The 20,091-nt window shown below is 44.8% G+C and overlaps 1 protein-coding gene across 1 annotated transcript; it reads left to right on the forward strand.

The window, feature by feature from the left end:
• Positions 1-255: 255 nt before the first annotated feature.
• Positions 256-18,174, forward strand: LOC129562791 (transmembrane protein 202). The gene is made up of 5 exons (XM_055436224.2): positions 256-336; positions 577-829; positions 16,314-16,463; positions 17,021-17,152; positions 17,867-18,174. Exons 1-5 carry the CDS (start codon positions 256-258, stop codon positions 18,049-18,051), a joined length of 801 nt encoding a protein of 266 aa, XP_055292199.1. The 3' UTR covers positions 18,052-18,174.
• The last annotated feature ends 1,917 nt before the right edge of the window (positions 18,175-20,091 follow it).

Below are 20,091 nucleotides of genomic sequence, written 5' to 3' on the forward strand. Positions count from 1 at the left end.
CTGATGACAAAACGTTTGTGGATTTATTTAACAAAGGAGTTGGGAGGGATCAGAGAAGGAGGGTGCAGAGCATCATACATACATGCGCATGCTTAACACTTGAGGATTTCTACTCAATCTGACCAGACCCAGAATATGAAGCAGAAATGGAATCTGTGCCAAGGGGTTTCCAGCCCCCTTTGAATTCTGCCCAGTGTGTATGAGGACGTACCGAGACAAGTTCCGTGGCAGTTAGAAAGTGAACTGGCTGCCAAGATGGAGAGGGAGGAGCAAACAGTCTTCACCTTCTACTATCCCGAGGTTCCCAAAGTCAAGGGGGACCGGAGATACCAAAGGGTGAGGAGATACCTAGTTGTAGTTCAATGGGAAGAAGAGGACTTGTTTAGAGGTGGGTCTAGACAGAGTGTCCTAAAGATAGGGAAAGATGACCCTGACCTGTTTTTTATGGAAGGGGTAGGGAGAGATGTCCCAGGCTCACATGTGGGGGTACTTGAGGTAGAGAAGAGCAGGAGACCCCGGGGATTAAGGGTTATCTTCTTGGGTAGGCAATATCTCCCTCATCCCTCGCCCTTGTAGCCTACCCTCCCCACCCAACATCCGAGTGCCTTGATGCCACCCCAGAGGCGACAGCAGCATGTGGATCAGACTCACACCTACATCCGAATGTTCTGTGGCAGCCTCTGTGGCTTTAGCCTCCTAGTGCTGATCTGCATGTCCCCACTGAACTGGGTGCAGTTCCTGGTGATCAATGATGGCCTTGAGCTCTACGCAGGACTCTGGATCCCATGCAACCATGAGCTGTGCTGGAGCCACACACCCAAGCCACCCTGTGAGTGTCACTGAATTGAATGCTGCAGGCCCCACAGTTCCAGAATATTCTGCCACATTGGCTCTTCATCTTTTTTCCTCCAAGATCTTTTGACCTTCACCTCTCTGGGTCCAGAAGGGATCTCAGCCAGACTGTGAACACGGACATCCTTTTCTCTGATATCCTCGGTGTACCCTTTCTCCTTCATATCTCAGGTCATTTCCTCTCCCAAATTATGAGCTGATAGTCTTTTACTCTCCATGAAGAACTTGTTTATAATTTATGAGCTGTTCTTGTGATGCAATGAGATTGTTAGTCTAATGTGGTTTGCAGAAATAGGAGTGCTGGATCATAGCTGGAAGATAGAGCAAAGTGTCTCAGCCTCCATCAGTTTTAACTTTCAAGGTCAGTTTGTTCTGCTAACTGTAGAAGAAAAGTTGAATGCATGTCAGATATGTAATATAACAAATGCCAAATATTTAGAGAATAAATTGTCAAATTTTTGTGAATTTAAGTAAATCTGAAGATGCAACACATAATATTAAAAAATAAATTTCTAGGGGAACTTCCCTGGTGGTACAGTGGCTAAGAATCCCAATGCAGGGGGCCCAGGTTCAATCCCTGGTCAGGTTACAAGATCCCACATACCACAACTAAGACCTGGCACAGCCAAAAAAGTAAATATATTAAAAATAAATTTCTAGGGCCAGAAGATACCATATGCATGAAGTTTTTCAACTAGAACTAAGACTTAGAGGAAAGCTAAAACTGTACAGTTTCCCCAACATCCACCAAGAGATACATTTATACAAAAGAACAGGTACTGTGAAAGAAAGCATACTAGAGTAAAGTGTTTATTTCTGTGAAGATGAACAGGAGTCCAAGATTTGCCGGGGTGGGGGGGCATCTATCCAACCCTGAAGTGAAGTATCACCTATTTGGCAAGGGCTCATATTTAGTATGGGTTTCCCAGGTAGCTCAAGTGATAAAGAACCCACCTGCCAATGCAAGAGACATAAGAGACATGGATTGCAACCCTGGAGGAGGGCACAGCAACCCACTCCGGTATTCTTGACTGGAGAATCCCATGGACAGAGGGCTGTTGGTGGGCTACAGTCCATAGGGTTGCAAAGAGTCAGACATGACTAAAGCAACTTAGCATCCATGCACCCATGTTTAGTATCTGGAACTAAGGGATAGGATCCTAAAATGAGATCTTCAGAAGGAACTAAAATGAAAGGCAGGCAGACAATTCAGCTGCATCTTCAACTAAAACTAAAAACTAGAGAAAATAATTGTAACAAATATGAAAGGTAGAAGGTTAATGGCGTTAATATATATTAGATGATACACAAATTTTTATTATAATAAATAAAATACCTCCATAAATAAATGTTTGGTAAACAGTTTACAAAACAGACACTGCAGATGTCTAACAAACATAGAAAAAATTACTTTAACCTCAATCTGTCATTAAAGAACAGCAAATCAAATGAACAATGAGATAGGATGGTTAGCCATGATATTAACAGAGATGTGTAAATGGTAATATCCGTGCACAGTGCTGCACACTCTCACACCATGAGGAACAACCAAAGCAATATAAGTGCATCCAGAGATTTGTGCTTACTAACTTCATTTCTTGAGAGCCCCTTGGACTGCAAGGAGATCCAACCAGTCCATTCTAAAGGAGATCAGTCCTGGGTGTTCATTGGAACGACTGATGCTAAAGCTGAAACTCCAATACTTTGGCCACCTCATGCGAAGAGTTGACTCACTGGAAAAGACTCTGATGCTGGGAAGGACTGGGGGCAGGAGGAGAAGGGGATGAGAGAATGAGATGGCTGGATGGCATCACCGACTCGATGGACATGAGTTTGATTGAACTCCGGGAGTTGGTGATGGACAGGGAGGCCTGGCGTGCTGTGATTCATGGGGTCGCAAAATGTCGGACACCACTGAGTGACTGAACTGAACTGAACTGAACTTCATTTCTAGAGAAATGGAGTAAGAGATAGAGGCATAGTGACTTCCCTGGTGGTCCATTGGTTAAGACTCTGCTTCCACTGCAGGGGGCACTGGTTCAGTCCTTGGTCAGGGGAACTAAAGATCCTACATGCCTCATGGTGCAGCCAAAAAAATAAAAATTAAATAGATATAGGCATAAACATTAAGCTTCAATTGTATTTATGTTACTGGGTACCCAGGCTAAACCTCAGGCTTTGAGATAATTATTTAAAAATTTTTAATAATTTTGTTTATTTTTGGCTGTACTGGGTCTTCGTTACCATGTGGACTTCTCTCTAGTTGCAGTGAGTGGGCTTCTCATTGCAGTGGCTTCTCTTATTGCAGAGAGTGGGCTCCAGGGCATGTGGGCTTCAGTAGGTGCTGCACATGGGCTCAGTAGTTGCAGCTCCCCCGCTGTAGAGCTCAGGTTCAGTACCTGTAATGCATGCGCTTGGTTGCTCCACGGCATGGGGGATGTTTCAGACCAGGGACCAATTCCATGTCCCCTGCATTAGCAGGCAGATTCTTTACCACTGAACCACCTGGGAAGCCCCTATTTAAATCTTTAATGAATCAGAATCTTGAAATTTTGTCACTTAAAGCAGTAGTTTATTTCTTGGAGCCTTGAATTCACCTATGAGGCCAACTATCGTTTACAGAATGTCAACTGAGTTCTTTCAGTACACAGTTGTAAGTCAAATATCCACCCTATTTCCAGTGCTGTGCTGTGCTGTGTTGTGCTTAGTCACTCAGTTGTGTCCAACTCTTTGCGACCCCATGGATTGTAGCCCACCAGGCTCCTTTGTCCATGGGGATTCTCCAGGCAAGAATGCTGGAGTGGGTTACCATGCCCTCTTCCAGGGGATCTTCCCAACCCAGGGGTCAAACCCAGTTCTCCCACATTGCAGGTGGATTCTTTACCAGCTGAGCTACCAGGGAAGCCCATTCCAATGTTGGGCTTCCCTGGTGGCTCAGAGGTTAAAGCGTCTGCCTCCAATGAGGGAGACCAGGGTTCGATCCCTGGGTTGGGAAGATCCCTGGAGAAGGAAATGGCAACCCACCTCGGAGCCACCAGGGAAGCCCAACATTGAAATGGGCTTCCCTGGTAGCTCAGCTGGTAAAGAATCCACCTGCAATGTGGGAGAACTGGGTTTGACCCCTGGGTTGGGAAGATCCTCTGGAAGAGGGCATGGTAACCCACTCCAGCATTCTTGCCTGGAGAATCCCCATGTACAAAGGAGCCTGGTGGGCTACAATCCATGGGGTCGCAAAGAGTTGGACACAACTGAGTGACTAAGCACAACACAGCACAGAACAGCACTGGAAACAGGGTGGATACTAGACTTACAACTGTGTACTTAAAGAACTCAATATGAACTAGTCCTAATTCTAGGGTCAGTGATTAATCTGCAATACAGATTTCATTAGGAATGCCCCAAATGTTATCAGTATGTCTAGGATTCATCAGCCTGTAATAATAACATGCTATTGTAAGGTAAATGCAGAGAAAAAGAGAGCAAGCTAGGCAGTCAGGCAAGAAAAGGGAAATTTATTAGAGGGAAAAGAGAGGGTGACTGGCCCTTAAGGAGAACCAGCATCCTCCCTTTCTGACGGAGTCCTTCTTATACCCCACCTGTGAAAAATTCTCTGAAGGGATGGTCACGTAGCTGGAGGTCTGGAATCTGTGGCCTCGCAGCTTTGAGAAGATAGGAGCCAGTGAGATAACAGGATGCCCTTTGGGGAATTTGGTCAATCTCAAGGATCACCGTGATTTATTCTTTGTTTGTGAGGTCAACATTATGAGCCATCTTATCAGTGACACCCTGTGTGGACCCTATCATTCCAGCCTTTTTGATTTAGGATAAAGGCCGAAGGTCAATCTTCTGTAACTGCTTCCTGCAGGACAGGGGCACCTTGGGGGTGAGATAAGAAAAGGCTGGAATGTGGGTCAAGAGGATTTGTGTGAGGTCAAAGTTTTTGATAATCTGAGTGAGTTAGAAGTAGCTTGTGGACAGTTTGGTTGGTGAGGGCTTGTAAGTGATCCTGCCACTGTAAAAGTTACACTGGGCTCCATAGAGGTGATGAGAGTTGGGGTCTAAGGCCCTGGACACCTTCAGTCTTCAGCGGTGAGTCCAAGGAGGCTGGGCAGAGCTGGGTTGGAGGACTCCTGCTCAGGACCAGGAGGGGATGTCGGGATCCCTGGAGAGGGATTTGGGCAGTCGACCTTCCAATGTCCCTTTATGCCACAGCTGGGGCATGGACCTGGAGGAAGCCTTGGCTTTAGATATGAGCGAGCCCAGTTGGCCTTCTTTGCCGCGTTTGAAACAGGGCCCAGGTGGCTTCCTTTCTTTGCTGGTTGATGGAGGCTTGGAGCCGTGTAGGACAGTGGCTAAAAGGTGGTATTTGGCCTGATCTCGTTAGGCCTTCTCTAGCTTTGCCTGTTCTTCCCAGTTATTGAATATCTTAAAGGCTAAATGTAAAAGGTCTCATTGAGGGATTTGAGGGCCTTCTTCTGGCTGTTTTGGTTTCTTTTGGATATCTGGGGATGACTGGGAGATAAAATGGGTCTAATTTTGTATATTTTTGTAGCACTTCCGTTAACCTGGCTAGAAATTGTGCCAGGTTTATGTCTAGTCTTTGAGTTATTTCCTGAAGCTTAATCAAAGTTGACGGCTTTATGCCCTGCCTTTTGAAGGCCCACAATGAGGCAAGCAATCATATGATTACGGGCTGCTCCTCCAGGTCTCCCTACCTGATAATCCCAGCTGGGATCGGGGTGGGGAAGCTGTGGCCCCTACTGGCTTAGTGTTGTCTGTCCTGTGTATCTCATCAGCATGCACCTAAGAGGCTTGCCTTACTCCTTCCTTCTCTTCTGGGAGAGAAGTGGGTGAAAGGATGATATAAATATCATGCCAGGCTAAGTCATAACACTGGGTAAGATACTTGTATTCTTTTAGATAATTATCAGGGTCTGAGGAGAAGGAGCCAAGACTCTTTTCAATCTGAGATAGATCGGTGAGGGAGAATGGGACATGAACCCCAACAATGCCTTCTGCTCCAGCTACTTCCTGTAAAGGGAGGCATGGAGCCAGGGAAGGAGTGGGGTCCTGCGGTGAAGTTTCCTGTTTTAAAGTTGTCCAGGACCAGGTACAGGGAGGGCATCTAGAGAGGTTGGGGTAAAGCCTTGGGACCCTCAGGGTAGAGCGTGGGGCTGAGGTCTCCGTGTATCTCAGGCACAGGCTGGGGAGGGGGGTTGGGAGCTGGAAGCCTGCGCTTGAGAAGGAGGAAAGTAGGAGAGTTCATAAGATAGAGGTTGTGGAACTAGATCTAGAGCAGCTGCAAGGGGATCGGGAGCGCTAGGGGGTGGGCTGTGGTCAGGAGGGTCGAAGGAAGAAGAAAAGTCTGAACAGGGATCAGGAAACATTAGGAGGAAGTGGCCCAGAGTGTGCTAAGAGTATTTGAGAAGTAGAACAGGACTCACAGAGGGAGTCGAGAGCGAAGAGCAAAGAAAGCCTGAACGTAAGGGATTTCTAACCCACCTACCATTGTGGCAGCAGAAGTTCTCGAAGTCCTGTAGAGGATTATAATCGAGAGTTCCGTTTTCTGGTCACTGGACGTGTTATCAAGTCTGTATTGTGGCCAGACAGTGTTAGAATAGTAAATAAGTCTTTTTGGTCTGATCTCCCCTTGGAAGCCCAAAGCTTTTAGGTTTCGGAGAAGGCATCCTAGAGGAATAGGTTTTGAGAGCAGGGATTGAGAATTTCCATTTGCTGCCGAATAGGGAGGTTAGCTGCTACTGCTGCTAAGTCACTTCAGTCGTGTCTGACTCTGTGCGACCCCATAGACGGCAGCCCACCAGGCTCCCCCGTCCCTGAGATTCTCCAGGCAAGAACACTGGAGTGGGTTGTCATTTCCTTCTCCAGTGCATGAAAGTGAAAGTGAAGTCGCTCAGTCACGTCTGACTCTTAGCGACCCCATGGACTGCAGCCTACCAGGCTCCTCCATCCATGGGATTTTCCAGGCAAGAGTACTGGAGTGGGGTGCCATTGCCTTCTCTGATAGGGAGGTTAGACAAGGGCGAGAGAAAGCGAGGAGAAAGATCAGAGAGAAAAGGCATCCTCGTTCTCAGGATTTTCTCAGAGAGTAATAATAGTCTGCTTTGAAATGGGCGTCCCCTATTTCAAAGTCAGATGGGGCACAAGGCCAAGGGCCCGAGGGCTGTGAGGATCCTCCCGCCTAGTGCTGAGACTTGGAAATGAAGAGAGAGAGAGAGAGGATCCAAGAGAATGGGATTTCACTCACCCTTGTAACCGATGGATGAAATGTGGGCCAGTGTGTGGATGTCAGTTCAGCAAGACAAGTGGAAAATCCCATCCCAGAGCTCGTCTCAGTTTCTCCGCCAGGTCCAAGGGAGGGGACCACCAGAGAAGGGCTTGTGAGAGGAGCCCACCCAGTTGATGTGGTGGATCATCCCTCCCGGGTTTCGGCGCCAGAATGTAAGGCGAGTGCAGAGAAAAAGAGAGGCAGCCGGGCAGTCAGGCAAGAAAAGGGAAATTTGCTAGAGGGAAAAGAGAAAGTAATTGGCCCTTAAGGAGAACCAGCATCCTCCCTTTCTGACGGAGTCCTTCTTATACCCCACCAACGAAAAATTCTCTGAAAGGATGGTCATGTAGCTGGAGGTCTGGAATCTGTGGCCTCGCAGCTTTGAGAGGATAGGAGACAGTGAGATAACAGGATGCCCTTTGGGGAATTTGGTCAATCTCAAGGATCACTGTGATTTATTCTTTGTTTGCAAGATTGACACAATGAGCCATCTTATCAGTGGGACCCCTTGTGGACCCTATCAGCTATTATTGCCCAAGTTCAAGAACTACAAACTTTTACCTACTGGATTGCAAAAAATTGCACCTCTCCCATGGTGTCCCCAGTCATTACTGAGACTTTCACTGGGGCTATCTCAGACGGGCTCAAAAACATGTGTGTTCATGTTCCTCAGTCCTAGACTTACTTCAGGCCGTTGTTCCTCTGCCTCTTTCTTCCCCTGGTTCTAGATAACTGATAACCTCTGTGCTGTATTGGTGATGGGATGAAGAAAGAATGGGAGTAAAGGATGCAATCCTTCATTTCTACTACTAGGTCTCAGCATGCAACAGACCTTTCTGCCAATTTCCTACATAAGTGAGATCAGACCATAATGTAAAGGAATGTGTGTTGCCAGTGAGAGGAACTTGAACTGTTTTGCAGAGGGTAGAGAAGAAAGCCTGGGTCTTTAGTCCAGAGCCAGGACTCTGGGAAGCGTCACATAATAAACACCCACAAGCTGTGTAGAGATGTTTGATTCTGGCTATCAAACAGGTATGAGTGAATCTAAATACAAAGAAGGTTTCAGAACTTCCTCTCCAGAGTGCTAGGTATCCATCCAGAATCTCTTGTATTCCAAAACCACTTCCTCTGGGCACTTCCCCTGAGCCCGGGGGAGTTTTGATCTTATGCTCCTGGAATGAAGGCACAATGGCAGCAGCTTGGAGGTTTAAATTTGGCTAAATAAGTGGACTGATTCCTCTGCTTGTTTCCAGCAGCACCGTACTCATCCTCAAAGTCAATGTCTACTTCCCATCTCCATCCACTCAATCTGGCTCCTTCAGAGTTAAAAGGAGCTAGATCCCTTCGGAGCACTGCTACCCTGTCCTGGCTTTGATTTTCGCTGAAGGAACTAGATTGAAGTGAGGGGAGCCCTCTTGGAACATCTTATTACCAGATGAATTCTCTGCTCTGCTCTTTCTTCTTCTTCTTCTGTTGTTGTTGTTGAAAAAGGAAGGTTTGCTTTATTGAGGAACCAAGCAACCTGGGGAGAAGGTGGGTTTGTGTCCAGACACCAGCTCTGAAGATTCTGCTCCACCATGAAAGCTTATCAGATGGTGAAGAATCCACCTGCAAGGCAGGAGACGTGGGTTCGATCCCTGGATCAGGAAGATCCCCTGGAGACGGGGATGGCTACCTATTCCAGTATTCTTGCCTGGAGAATCCCATCGACAGAGGAGCCTGATGGGTTATAGTTTATGGGGTCTCAAAGAGTCAGACATGACTGTGCATATAATTTATATATTTTATATCTATGAATGTTTCTGAAGGGAGAATCATTTGGGAAGGGGGTCAGAGTCTTCATTATCTTCCACTGTGTGCAGACTTTTCTGCACTGTGTGCAGACCAGTGACGTGACAGGTGACAGGGTGGTGTTTTAGGAACCTTGTGCTCAGGCTGAAGTCACCATCCTCTATGTGGGTGGGGGCCTTAGTTCCTAGTTTCAGGACTTAATGAAGCTCAGGTTCTTGTTTTGTTTGTTTTTTGGCTGCACTGGGTATTCGTTGCTGTGTGTGGACTTTCTACAGTTGTGAAGAGCAGGGGCTGCTCTTCATACGGGCTTCTCATTGTGGTAGCTTTCTTTGTTGTGGAGCACAGGGCCTAGGGCACTCAGGGCTTCAGCAGTTGCTGTATGTAGGCTCCAGAATGAAGGCTCAGTAGTTGTGGCCTAGGGGCCTAGTTGCCCCTCAGCATGTGGGATCTTCCCAGACCTGGAATCGAACTGGTTTCCCCTGCATTGCTAGGCGGTTCTTAATCACTAGACCACCAAGGAAGCCTGAAGCTCGGGTTCTTGATAACTCATCACAGAAAGAATTCAGGGAAAGACAAAGTGATAAGTAAGAAGTGGATTTATTTAGAGAGAAACACACTCCACAGACAGAGTGTGGGCCCTCTCAGAAGACAAGACCAGCATGCTCTTTCATCTCGTGTTGTCTTTACTTGCCCACTGCTTCCTTTTGGGGTGTCAACAGCCTTAAAAGAGATGAGCATCTCACGTGAACCAAGCCTGTTTGTTCACAAGAGTGGGGTGACTTACAGCCCTACACTTCTCACTTTCCAGAAACTTTTGGGCAAAGTTTTACTTTCCAAATAATGGAAGGGGATCTTGCCCATCAATTACAAACTGCCAAATAGTTTCTCCATTCACTGAGAAACACTACTTCTTTCTTGTTGGCTAGTGCCCCCTCCTGTCCTGGCAGCTTTTACGTGCTACCTGGTGGTGCTCTGAAGTGCAGAATCACTAATTGGGATGATACTAAGAATACCAGCAAGGATCTTAGCAAGTTTTTCAAATGATTTGGACTTCTTCTCTGCCAAATTGAAAGTGATGTCTCTTCCAGGATGTTAGCTTCATCGTCTTCCTTAACTGGGAGGTTTGTTTTGCTATTCCTGCAACCTAAGTCCACATCATACAGTGGAAGTGAGAAATAGATTTAAGGGACTAGATCTGATAGATAGAGTGCCTGATGAACTATGGATGGAGGTTTGTGACATTGTACAGGAGACAGGGATCAAGACCATTCCCATGGAAAAGAAATGCAAAAAAGCAAAATGGCTGTCTGAGGAAGCTTTACAAATAGCTGTGAAAAGAAGAGAAGTGAAAAACAAAGGAGAAAAAGAAAGATATAAACATCTGAATGCAGAGTTCCAAAGAATAGCAAGGAGAGATGAGAAAGCCTTCCTCAGTGATCAATGCAAAGAAAGAGAGGAAAACAACAGAATAGGAAAGACAGGAGATCTCTTCAAGAAAATTAGAGATACCAAGGGACCATGTCATGCAAAGATGGGCTCGATAAAGGACAGAAATGGTATGGACCCAACAGAAGCAGAAGATATTAAGAAGAGGTGGCAAGAACACACAGAAGAACTGTACAAAAAAGATCTTCACGACCCAGAGAATCACAATGATGTGATCACTCACCTAGAGCCAGACATCTTGGAATGTGAAGTCAAGTGGGCCTTAGAAAGCATCACTACGAACAAAGCTAGTGGAGGGATGGAATTCCAGTTGAGTTATTTCACATCCTGAAAGATGATGCTGTGAAAGTGCTGTACTCAATATGCCAGCAAATTTGGAAAACTCCACAGGACTGGAAAAGGTCAGTTTTCATTCCAATCCCTAAGAAAGGCAATGCCAAAGAATGCTCAAACTGCTGCACAGTTGCACTCATCTCACACGCTAGTAAAGTCATGCTCAAAATTCTCCAAGCCAGGCTTCAGCAATACGTGAACCGTGAACTTCCAGATGTTCAAGCTGGTTTTAGAAAAGGCAGAGGAACCAGAGATCAAATTGCCAACATCCGCTGGATCATGGAAAAAGCAAGAGAGTTCCAGAAAAACATCTATTTCTGCTTTATTGACTATGCCAAAGCCTTAGACTGTGTGAATCACAATAAACTGCAGAAAATTCTGAAAGAGATGGGAATACCAGACCCCCTGACCTGCCTCTTGAGAAACCTGTATGCAAGTCAGGAAGCAACAGTTAGAACTGGACATGGAACAACAGACTGGTTCCAAATAGGAAAAGGAGTATGTCAAGGCTGTATATTGTCACCTTGCTTGTTTAACTTATATGCAGAGTACATCATGGAATGCTGGGCTGGAAGAAGCACAAGCTGGAATCAAGATTGCCGGGAGAAATATCAATAACCTCAGATATGCAGATGACACCACCCTTATGGCAGAAAGTGAAGAGGAACTAAAAAGACTCTTGAAGAAAGTGAAAGAGGGGAGTGAAAAAGTTGGCTTGAAGCTCAACATTCAGAAAACTAAGATCATGGCATCTGGTCCCATCACTTCATGGGAAATAGATGGGGAAACAGTGGAAACAGTGTCACAGTTTAATTTTTTGGGCTCCAAAATCACTGCGGATGCTGACTTCAGCCATGAAATTAAAAGATGCTTACTCCTTGGAAGGAAAGTTATGACCAACCTAGATAGCATATTAAAAAGCAGAGACATTACTTTGCCAACAAAGGTCCGTCTAGTCAAGGCTATGGTTTTTCCAGTGGTCATGTATGGATGTGAGAGTTGGACTGTGAAGAAAGCTGATCGCCTAAGAATTGATGCTTTTGAACTGTGGTGTTGGAGAAGACTCTTGAGAGTCCCTTGGACTGCAAGGAGATCCACCCAGTCCATTCTAAAGGAGATCAGTCCTGGGTGTTCATTGGAAGGACTGATGCTAAAGCTGAAACTCTAATACTCTGGCCAGCTCATGCGAAGAGTTGACTTACTGGAAAAGACTCTGATGCTGCGAGGGATTGGGGGCAGGAGGAGAAGGGGACAACAGAGAATGAGATGGCTGGATGGCATCACCAGCTCGATGGACATGAGTTTGCGTGAACTCTGGGAGTTGGTGATGGACAGGGAGGCCTGGCGTGCTGTGATTCATGGGGTTGCAAAGAGTCAGACATGACTGAGCAACTGAACTGAACTGAAGTCCACATTAATGCATGTTCTTAAAGAAAGCTTATTAATATTTGGATACAGGTGACCCACATGGGTGTTCCTTCTATTTAGGGCACTCTTCTCTGGACCAAGATTTCTTACTGACATGTACAAGTAGGGACTTTTGTAACAGGTTCTAAAAGTTTTGAGACATTAATAGGTAGGCTGCCATATAAACTGTTGGTTAGGGCTTCCTTGGTGGCTTATTGGTGAAGAATAACCAGCCAGTGCAGGAGACATGGGTTCCATCTCTGGTCCTGGAAGATCCCAGATGCCATGGAACACTAAGCCTGTGTGCTGCAACTACTGAGACTGTGCTGTGGAGCCTGCAAGCCATGACTACTGAAGCCCGCACATCCTAGAGCCGAAGCTCTGCAATAAGAGAAGCCACCACGTTGAGAAGCCCACAGGCCACAATGAAGACCTAGTGCAGCCAAAAATAAATAATTTAATTTTTTTAAATTGTTGTTTAAAAGCTAAAATATGATTTCTTCTTACAGGATGTAGAGGCTTGAATTCAGCTTTCAGACTTTTGTTTTGTTACATGAATTTTAGAAAAAACTATGAAGTTAGCCAAATGCAGCTGTTTTAGCCTCTGAAGCTAAGTGCTTAGTTTGGTTAGATAATTTGTTGCATATCATTATGACTGGTCGACATGGTTGCTCTCACGGTTTGGACTATACTGTGCTGCAAATCTTTAGTTGTTCTCATGGAATCGTGAGTGATCTTGTTTATGGAGTTTTCAGGAGATGAGAAACTGAGACTTTAAGATGGTTAAGAAGAATGTGAAAGCAGTCTTCCCCTCGTGGTAGAAGAAAGACTAGATTGTAACATCTTAGACAGGAGTTGGACTGGATATCTTAGCCCTCTTTTGTGTTTTAAATATCAGAAGTCATGTGAACCAGCATAAGCTAAAGAGTGAACTTCTTTATAGAGATTCAGAAGACTCTCATAACTCCCAAAGGCAGGATGTTTTCTGGACCTCAGGGGATTCCAGAGGAGACTGTGATCTCAGGCAACGAAAATCAAGCCAACTAGTCATTCAGTCTCTCCTGAACTCCTTTGTCATTTCACTTTGTTTATGCTTTATTTTATCTCTACAGCTCAGTTTTTCCTGTTTATTAGTATATAAGTGACTGGAAAGGGGGATATCCCAGGCTAGCTTTATATCTTCGTGGTTCAAGCAAGCAAAAGAGTAAAGTAGCATCAATCAGTCCCAAATCCAGATATCCAAGCACAGGAATTAAACTGGTACCTTTCCTTGGTCCTACTAATGTTAGTCAAAGGAGTTGTAGGCAAGGGTACAGGACTTGAGACAAGGGCTGTGAGGGCCCATGGAAGACTACAGGCTCAATACTGCAAAAGATGCTTATCACACTGGGCTTCATGCAGCTCACTCTAGCTGACAGCTCTAGCTGTCTAGTTCTGTATATAATTTTATTTATTTACTTTTGGCTGCATGGGTCTTTGCTGCTGCGTGGGCTTTTCTCTAGTTGTGGTGAGTGGAGGCTGCACTCTAGTTGAGGTACATGGACTTCTCTTTGCGGTGGCTTCTTATTGCAGAGCACGGGCTCTAGGGCTCTTGGATTTCACTAGTTGTGACACAGGGGCTCAGCAGTTACAGCTCTAGGGCTCTAGAGCACTAGCTCAATAGTTGTGGAGCAGTGACTTAGCTGCCTCCAAGCATGTGGGATCACGCCGGATCAGGGATTGAACCCACATCCCTTGCATTGGTAGGTGGATTCTTTACCACTGAACCACTAGGGAAACCCCTAACTGGCTAATTCTGAATGACCTAGTTTTCAGAAAATGTGCTGCCCTTGGGTTTTCATGTTTTAATGTGGCTAACTTGTTGAGGCCATATAGCACCTGACCTCTGTGGGTAGAAGGGTGAAAAAGAAAGCGAAAGTGAAAGTTGCTCAGTCATGTCTGACTCTTTGCGACCCCTTTGGAATTCTCCAGGCCAGAATAATGGAGTGGTAGCCTTTTCTTGCCTGGAGAATCCCAGGGATGGTGGAGCCTGGTGGGCTTCCGTCTATGGGGTCACACAGAGTTGGACACGACTGAAGTGACTTAGCAGCAGCAGCAGCAGCAGCCTTTCTCTTCTCCAGGGGATCTTCCCAACCCAGGGATCAAACCCAGGTCTCCCACATTGCAGCCGGATTCTTTACCAGTTGAGCTTCAAGGGAAGCTCAAGAATATTGGAGTGGGTAGGAGGGTCGTTTCTCTTAATGGAAATTACTGTTATTGATGTTTGTTAGCCAATGGTATGTTCTAGACAACAAAATAAAACTTAAGAGGCAGTTTGTGGACTAGGATAAGCTTGGTAGTCTTCTCTCTAAGGTTACTTGGAAGCTGGGCTTGGCTTTTTAGGCATAGAAGTGCTTAGAGAACTTTTCCTGGTAGGGATGAGCAGGCCCTTGTTACACTGAGACAGAAAACAAGTTAGACGAGGAAGCACCCTATGAAGAAATTGAAGATATTGGTAGATCTGTGGTACCTCAGTAAAGATATGTCTACTTGTAAGTTACTCCATTTCTTAATTATTCTGTAAAACTGGGGAAGATAAAATACAGAAGAATTGTTCTGTATTGCTGGGGAAGTCAAGCGAAGGATCATTTCATGTTAGGGAAAGAGTAGCAAAAAGCAAGGATTGGCAGGGCTTCCTTGGTGGTCCAGTGGTTAAGAATCAGCCTTGCAATGCAAGGGACACAGGTTCAATCCATCCCTGGTTCAGGACAATCCCGTGCTGAGGAGCAACAAAGCCCACAAGCTGCAACTACTTAGCCCCTGTGCTGCAGCTACTAAAACCCACTCACCTAGAGACCCTGCTCTGTAGCAAGAGAAGCCACCACAATGAGAAGCCTGCACACCCCAACAAAGAGCCCCCACTCGACTCGCCACAAGTAGAAAAAGCCTGAGTGCAACCATGAACACCCACCACAGCCAAAAAGTAAAATAAATAAGTAAATGAATCTTAAAAAAAAAAAAACAGTACGGGTTGGCATGTTCCCTCTTCTTTCTTACCACCACCCAGTCTGAAGGGGCAGAACCAAGGAGAGCAGAACCCTGGAGCCAAGAGATGAGGGAGAGGCGTGTTATGGCACCAGGGTCAGGGGATTGCAGCAGAAGAACCTTAGCAGACTGTCCTTAAACACACGTGAGGTGGGGCCTTGAGAGACTCAGAAAAAAAAGGAGGTATTTGTGGGGTGTTAAATTCCTGCAATTGGGGGCTTGAAATCATTTCAATATGGGAGTTAAGGTAAATGTGACTTCATTTTATTTTTATTTTATTTTTTTTTTAGATAATTAATTTATTTTTTTTGGAGGCAAATTATTTTACAATATTATATTGGTTGGTTTTGTCATACATTGATATGAATTTGCCCCGGGTTTACATAAGTTCCCCCTCCTGAACCGCCCTCCCACCTCCCTCCTCCCTTTATCCTCCCTCTGGGTCATCCCCGCATGCCAGCCCGTGACTTCATTTTATAGTCACAGGCTGATTGTTCATGCCAGATACATTTAAAAGAGAAAAAATAAATAAAAACAAACTCCAACAACGGTAAAATCATTAAGCAAAGTATGTTGATATGATAGACTATCTTGTAGCCATTAAATGTGATGTTTACAGCAGATGATCTGAGAAAAATCTTACTGCATCATCTTTTTAAAAAAATCAATAAATTCAGTATCATGTTGACTATGTACAGGGGATAGAAAAATACCAAAAAGAAACCAAGTAAGATGTCAACAATTGTTGTCTGTAGGTAGTGGGAATGTGGCTGATATTCTTCCTGCTTCTTGGCACTTCTGTAGTCCCTCCAATGCTATATCGAGTATGTATTACTTTTAGAATTAGAATTAGGAACGAGAAAAAGTTCAAACATGTGTTGTAATATTGGTCACACCTCTTATAAGTTGGTCTACATCTAAGTTACTGTGTTAATGTACCCAGAACTATTTGTATATTATCTTTAGTTTTACAGTGAAGGTTTTGCCTTCATAGTAAAAAATTCCAAATATCAATGAAGAGCTGGGAAAGATTCTTACCTTGTGCCCTGGGTGCCACATAGCAAGCTCAGTTCCATCCTCTTGAGTCTTCACTCCCTTCTCTTAAGACTCTGTCTGGTTTTCTTAAGGAGAGGTTCCCAGTTGGACTAACCAAGCGTCTCCTTCTCTTTGGCAGATTACCTCCAATATTCCAGGGCCTTCTTCCTCATCTCTGTCTTGACCATACTTGTTGTCCTTGGCTGGCTCTTCAGTTCTTGCCTCCCTAGAAGAGGAAGGGTGACTGGAAACTTGGATCTGAAGGTATCCATGCTCAGCTTCATCTCAGGTACAGACCTAGACGGCAGGGTAGTACTGTGGTAAAATTGTTGAGAGGGAACAAACCTCCTCCGTGTGGGTTTTTATCCTCTTTTTCTTGTTCCCTTTCTCTTCTGCATTCTATCAAGTTGCCAGCTACCTGCCCTGTCTTACTGTATGAAACACATTCATTAACTTAACCCAGGGAAGAGGCCTCACCTTGGTCAGTCATCTTGGTTAGACTGTTATCTCTTTGATCCTTTCTGTGTAATATGGTATGGGCTTCTCCAGTGGCTTAGTGGTAAAGAATCTGCCTGCAACGCAGAAGACATGGGTTCGACCCCTGTGTGGGGAAGATCCCCTGGAAGAGGAAATGGCAGCCCATTCCAGTTATTCTTGCCTGGGAAATCCCATGGACAGAGGAACCTGGCAGGCTACAGTCCATGGGGTTGCAAAAAAGTTGGACACAACTTAGCGACTAAACAACAATGACAAATAATATGGTGTCTGGAAGTAGAAGAATTGGGGGTAGCAGTCAAGGCAAATTAAAGACACTGAAGGATGTGACATGTTTTCTTCTGGTCCTAGCCTCCTGCTTGTTGCTCTGCCTCATCCTGTTTCTGGAACAGGTCGACTTGTATACTTCAGAAAAAGTGGAGTCAGCTCTCCTATGGCCCTATCAGGTTAATTGGGGGAGTGACTTCATATACTTGTTTGCGGGTGAGTCAGTCCCCTTCCTGCCTTAAGCTAGGAGGATGGAAGGGGAAATCAGTTCTCAAAAGGGAGGAGGAATCTAGGAGAAATAGAAGCACTAACCATTCCTATTAAAAACATTCATACCCCAAGAGGCAGTGTGGTATGGTAAAGAAAACATGCATTTTGGAGTCTGAAAAAAATCTAGAATTAGTAACCTGTTCTACTAACTGGCTTCCCTGGTGGCTCAGACGGTAAAGCATCTGCCTACAAAGCCAGAGACCCGGGTTCAATCCCTGGGTTGGGAAGATCTCCTGGAGAAAGAAATGGCAACCCACTCCAGTATTCTTGCCTGGAAAATCCCATGGACGGAGGAGCCTGGGAGGCTACAGTCCATGGGTTCGCAAAGAGTCGGACACGACTGAGCGACCTCACTTTCACTTTTCTACTAACTGAGGCACAGGCGGGTTGAGAAGCTTGCTCAAGACCACACAGAAAGTGGGGACTATGATTTGCATCCAGGAGTTCAAGCTTTGTCCTAACCCCGGATGAAGTACAGTAATGAAATGGGAGTGCAGGAGGGTAAAGGAACCCTGCTGGCGGGGGGTGGGGGTGGGCAGGGGATTGACTTCACTGGAAAGAGCCCTTGTGAGCTGAGTATTGAAAGAATGAGTTAGAATTCTCAAAGCCAAAAGACCGTCTGTCTCTTGAAACTCATTTCGAATTCTTCTCTTCCCCTAGGGATTGTCTCCTTCCTCAATTATATAACTTCCAGATCTCCTCCTCTGGATCAAGACATCACTGCAGTTCCTACAGAAAAGTCAAGGCTGGGATTTGGTCCAGTGACTCTGCCTGTCGAAGATGACTGGTCATCAGAAATTCTGACAGAATCTTCAAATGAGATCAGCACAACCCATGAAATATAGAACTGTGACTGATAAGACAACCCAACTATTGCTTGACTTAAAAACAGGGGAGAAGCTAACTGAGTAGGGAATGATTGTGCACATTTGAGGAAACTCTCCTAATATCATGTCCATATTACTGAAGGGGACAGCATTAAAGCTGATGAAATGTCCTTTGTGTATGATGCATCCAAAATGTGTATGATAGTCATAAAGCAAATAATGAAAACTCCCAGAAGAAAAAGTTGCTAAAAGAAAACATCAGTGTTTAGGTACATGGATGAGAGAAACTAGCAATAGATGGTAGTGCACTGAATCAGAGCTCTCTTGGGAATCAGGGATTCACAGACCAGAATGATGCATGTAGGAAAATGTCACCAAATTTTGTTTGAACTTTTCTTTGCCATGTGTGGCCTTGGGGATACTCAGGATGGAAGGCGTTTGCACACTATTGTTGAATCTGAACTGGGCATCATTACCAGAAATGGAATGAGTATCAGTGGAGATAATACCGACCACCCAAAGGAGTTGAGAAGTGCTGGATAGATTTAGGGGAACCTGTGACATGCCCCCTTTCTATGAGAAATGGTTAATTTGAAACCCTTATAGTCTGTTTGGTAAGCTGATAGCTTCTTTCTAGGCTGGGGGTTATGTGAACCAGACATCTGTAAACTCTGAATTTTTTTTTTTAATCTGAAATTCTATATGCTCTTTTCTGTGAAAAGGGCCATACTGTCCTTTTTAAATTTATTTTTAATTGGAGGACAATTGCTTTACAATGTTGTATTAGTTTCTGCCGTACAGCAACGTGAACTCCATCAGATTCTTGATAGGGCTCTGACCCTTTTGATTCTTTAGGGATCTATTATGTCTTTCCAAGTCAAATGAGGCTAAAGGACTTTCTTCAGCCTAAGCGTATATGTGGACCAAGTTAAAATTTTTCTCCATGTTTTATGTATTGTGTAAGATAAGTAATGGTAGGGGCATTCAGGTAATCACATGAATATTTTGATGGCTAGAGATCCCTTTTAAACTCAGACCAGATTCCATGCAGAAGGTCCCAGGACATTCATCCTGTCTTTTATTCCTTTAGTAGCTGCCACTATGCTTCCGTTGGTTGAGTTCCATCCTTCTCCTCAAGCCTGGCAATAGAATGGAATAGTGGCCAGTTTCACCCCTTGCTGCTCTTAAAGATAAGCCTCGGGATCCTTTTGTTTTAAAGATTCATTGAAGGGGAGGAGGGAGGTGGTAGGGGGGTTCAGGAAGGGGAACACATGTACACCCGGGGCGGATTCATGTCAATGTATGGCAAAACCAACCAATATAATATTGTAAAGTAATTAGCCTCCAATAAAAAAAAAATTTAAATAAAGATTCATTGATAATCATTGTAGAAAACAAACATAATAATCTAATAATCCTGCCCCGCCCCCATCAGTAATTCCCAATCATTTCCAGACGGTAATTGGAAGACTGTTAGGTTAATTCATTTTTTATTCTTAAAGGTCGGAGTTAAACAGCACATGCATGTGTATACCTACCCGCAGAGACCCACACAGACGCATATATATAGACACACCCTATTTTGGCCCTGCCTTAGAAAACCCTTCTCTCCACGTTGGCATCTTAGTTATGGCAGAGTCTAGTGTCCCCCTACTTCAAGTGGCCTCATTTCAGAGGCTCTTCAGGCTGTTCCTGGGCCTTTGTCTGGTTGTTAGATATGGAGTTCAAGTCCAACTCCCCTTCCTCTTGTCACTACTCACACTAAGTATACCCCGAAAGTTGACTAATTCAGAACTTGGTGGGTTCATAAGTTTTCTTTATTGTATGATTTGGTTTGAAGACTGTAATTATATGACCAAGGAGTTGAGTACTGGTGACTCTTCAGGGAATGGAAGTTTTAACTGCGGTGAGAAGGAGGAAACAGGTATGAATGAGAAGGAAGGATGCTAGCTCTTCAGAAAGTAACCATCAAGGCCCTGGTTATTACCAGAGGATAGTAACTAAGTTTTCTACTTTGCTATTAGAGTACAATCTTTAAGCATCAGTTCAGTTCAGTTC

Source organism: Moschus berezovskii, chromosome 9, assembly GCF_049115385.1.
Source record: "Moschus berezovskii isolate FMDL1 chromosome 9, NW_MosBer_1.0, whole genome shotgun sequence".
Taxonomy (NCBI): domain Eukaryota; kingdom Metazoa; phylum Chordata; class Mammalia; order Artiodactyla; family Moschidae; genus Moschus; species Moschus berezovskii.